The 1,843-nt window shown below is 40.3% G+C and overlaps 1 protein-coding gene across 4 annotated transcripts in view; it reads right to left on the bottom strand.

Annotated features, from left to right (window-relative positions):
- Positions 1-1,843, bottom strand: part of ACSL4 (acyl-CoA synthetase long-chain family member 4) — an 83,113-nt gene that overhangs the window by 23,025 nt on the left and 58,245 nt on the right. For 3 of the 4 annotated variants that reach the window (XM_019521537.1, XM_019521535.1, XM_019521538.1), the window contains 2 exons: positions 1,461-1,700; positions 952-1,129 (listed from right to left, as the gene is read on the bottom strand). In XM_019521537.1, coding sequence (XP_019377082.1) covers positions 952-1,129; positions 1,461-1,688 — 406 coding nt within the window. In that variant the 5' untranslated portion in view covers positions 1,689-1,700. The remainder of the gene's footprint in view (positions 1-951; positions 1,130-1,460; positions 1,701-1,843) is intronic. The other variant, XM_019521536.1, reaches the window with a different exon arrangement.

The raw sequence follows: 1,843 nt of genomic DNA, 5'->3' as shown, positions 1-1,843 counted from the left end.
GGGGGAGCAGGGGCAGAAAACAGCACTTAATTGCACATGCCATATTTTTCCATTATGGAATAAAAGCAGCTTTTATTTTTTTCCATGATTATGCAAGAACAAAAGCTCACTGCACTGAGGACTGTTACAGCAGGAAAAGGAAAAAAGTGAAGTAGTTTTAGTGATAGCGTTTTAGAATAAATTACTACCAGTTTTGTTCATTCTTTCTGGTGTCACAGCTCCCACAAAGCATTTCTCTCTCAAATCTTGAGCATCTCTTATTTTTTGGTTCTTTAAACCAGTGGTGTTCAAGGTTTTGGCCCTGAGAGTCAGATGAATGGTACAGGGCTGCTTCTGCCTGGCTGGGATTGGGCCCAATACTGCCTTGCACACGTGACCTAGTGTGCAGGGCCATAGCCCATGAGGCTCCCCACAGATCTGTAGGGGCCCCACAAGATTTATTGAATTTGTTAACAGGAAGTTCCATTTTACTTGTTTTCCTGCATGCATTTTAATGAATAAAACTGTTTCATCGTTTGCTTCAGTCACTGGTTATGTTTGGGGGGGGGGGGGGGAAAAAAGACTAGATTATTTCAGAGATTCTTGTGACGTGCTTAAACCCTGCTTTAATCCATGTTCTGATAGAGTTTTTGAAAGAAAGCAATTATCTGCAATCCTACTTAGCTTCATTTTTTAAAACAGTGATGAGCACCATGCACCGAAATTTAATTCTGTCCTGTTCCCCATTATTGGCAGGCACTAAGTTTTGACAGACACACACAATTTTTCTAATCCTAACAAAATGAGCACAAGTTGAAATCTACTTTTCACTATTTGTTCCCCATTTTTTTTTTAAAGTAATGTTATTACAGATACACACTAGGCACATTACAAATACTTAACCAGCAGCTCAGAGCTCAGTATCTAAAACGTTTCTATGAACATACTGCAAGCGAATGGGTCAGCACTCACGAGGAAAGCTGTGTTGGAAGCAGCTCTGTGCTGCAATCATCCACTCTGCTCGGGTCTCGCAGAATATCGCAATGGTACTCTTTGGCTTTAGCCCAAGGGCTGCAAGCCCACTCCCAAAGTGCTTCACTCTTTGGTGCACTTCTTCATAGTTTAACCATCGGTAGTTCCCTAGAATTAACTGGTACAAAAGAAAAAAAGTCAAAGCAGACAAGCAGACATGCACACACCCCACCCCACACATCTGGTGCTACATGAACACACCAAACGACTAATCATTTTTAAAGTTATTCATTTTCTTTCCCCACCCTGCCTGAAGAGAAGAACATAAAATAGACACTAAATAGTATATGTTGTAGTGTGCACTTCAAGCTACCAATAAAGATCCAGTGTCACCTAACCTGTAAAAATTATATGGAACTAAAGGAGTCCAGCAACAGGCTGTTGATAAGACACAGAATGCCTCTCCCTACTACTGCCCCAACTTTAAATATTCAAAGTTTCAATGTTACCTTTTTAAAAACTTTTCCATTCGGTTGCATTTCATTCTCCTCACTCAGTATTTCTCTGGTCCCAAGGCAGTCCTTTTTCCCAAACTTGGTTACAGCATGCTCAAATAACTTGTCCAAAGTATCTGCTCCAGGGAGGTCTATGGTTGCTAGCGACTCGAGATGAGTAACGGAACGGTAGGGACTTCCAGGCTTGTCTGAGGTGGGTTTGGCTTTTAAGCGTTTAGCCATAGCCTTTTTCTTCTTAGCATTGGTAAGAAAATACCATGGAATAAATACAAGAGCACTGTATACAGATATTAACAAGTACACAGGGAGTAAAAAAAAAGCACGTACTTCTAGCCTAAGTTTCATAGTGGATATTTAAAAGAAAAAAAAAAAAAAAA

This window comes from Gavialis gangeticus, unplaced genomic scaffold (genome assembly GCF_001723915.1).
Source record: "Gavialis gangeticus isolate Ggan-Ray unplaced genomic scaffold, GavGan_comp1, whole genome shotgun sequence".
In the NCBI taxonomy this organism is placed as follows: Eukaryota; Metazoa; Chordata; order Crocodylia; family Gavialidae; genus Gavialis; species Gavialis gangeticus.
The sequence above is the reverse complement of the archived record's forward strand: the minus strand, read 5'-3'. Positions and strand labels throughout refer to the sequence as shown.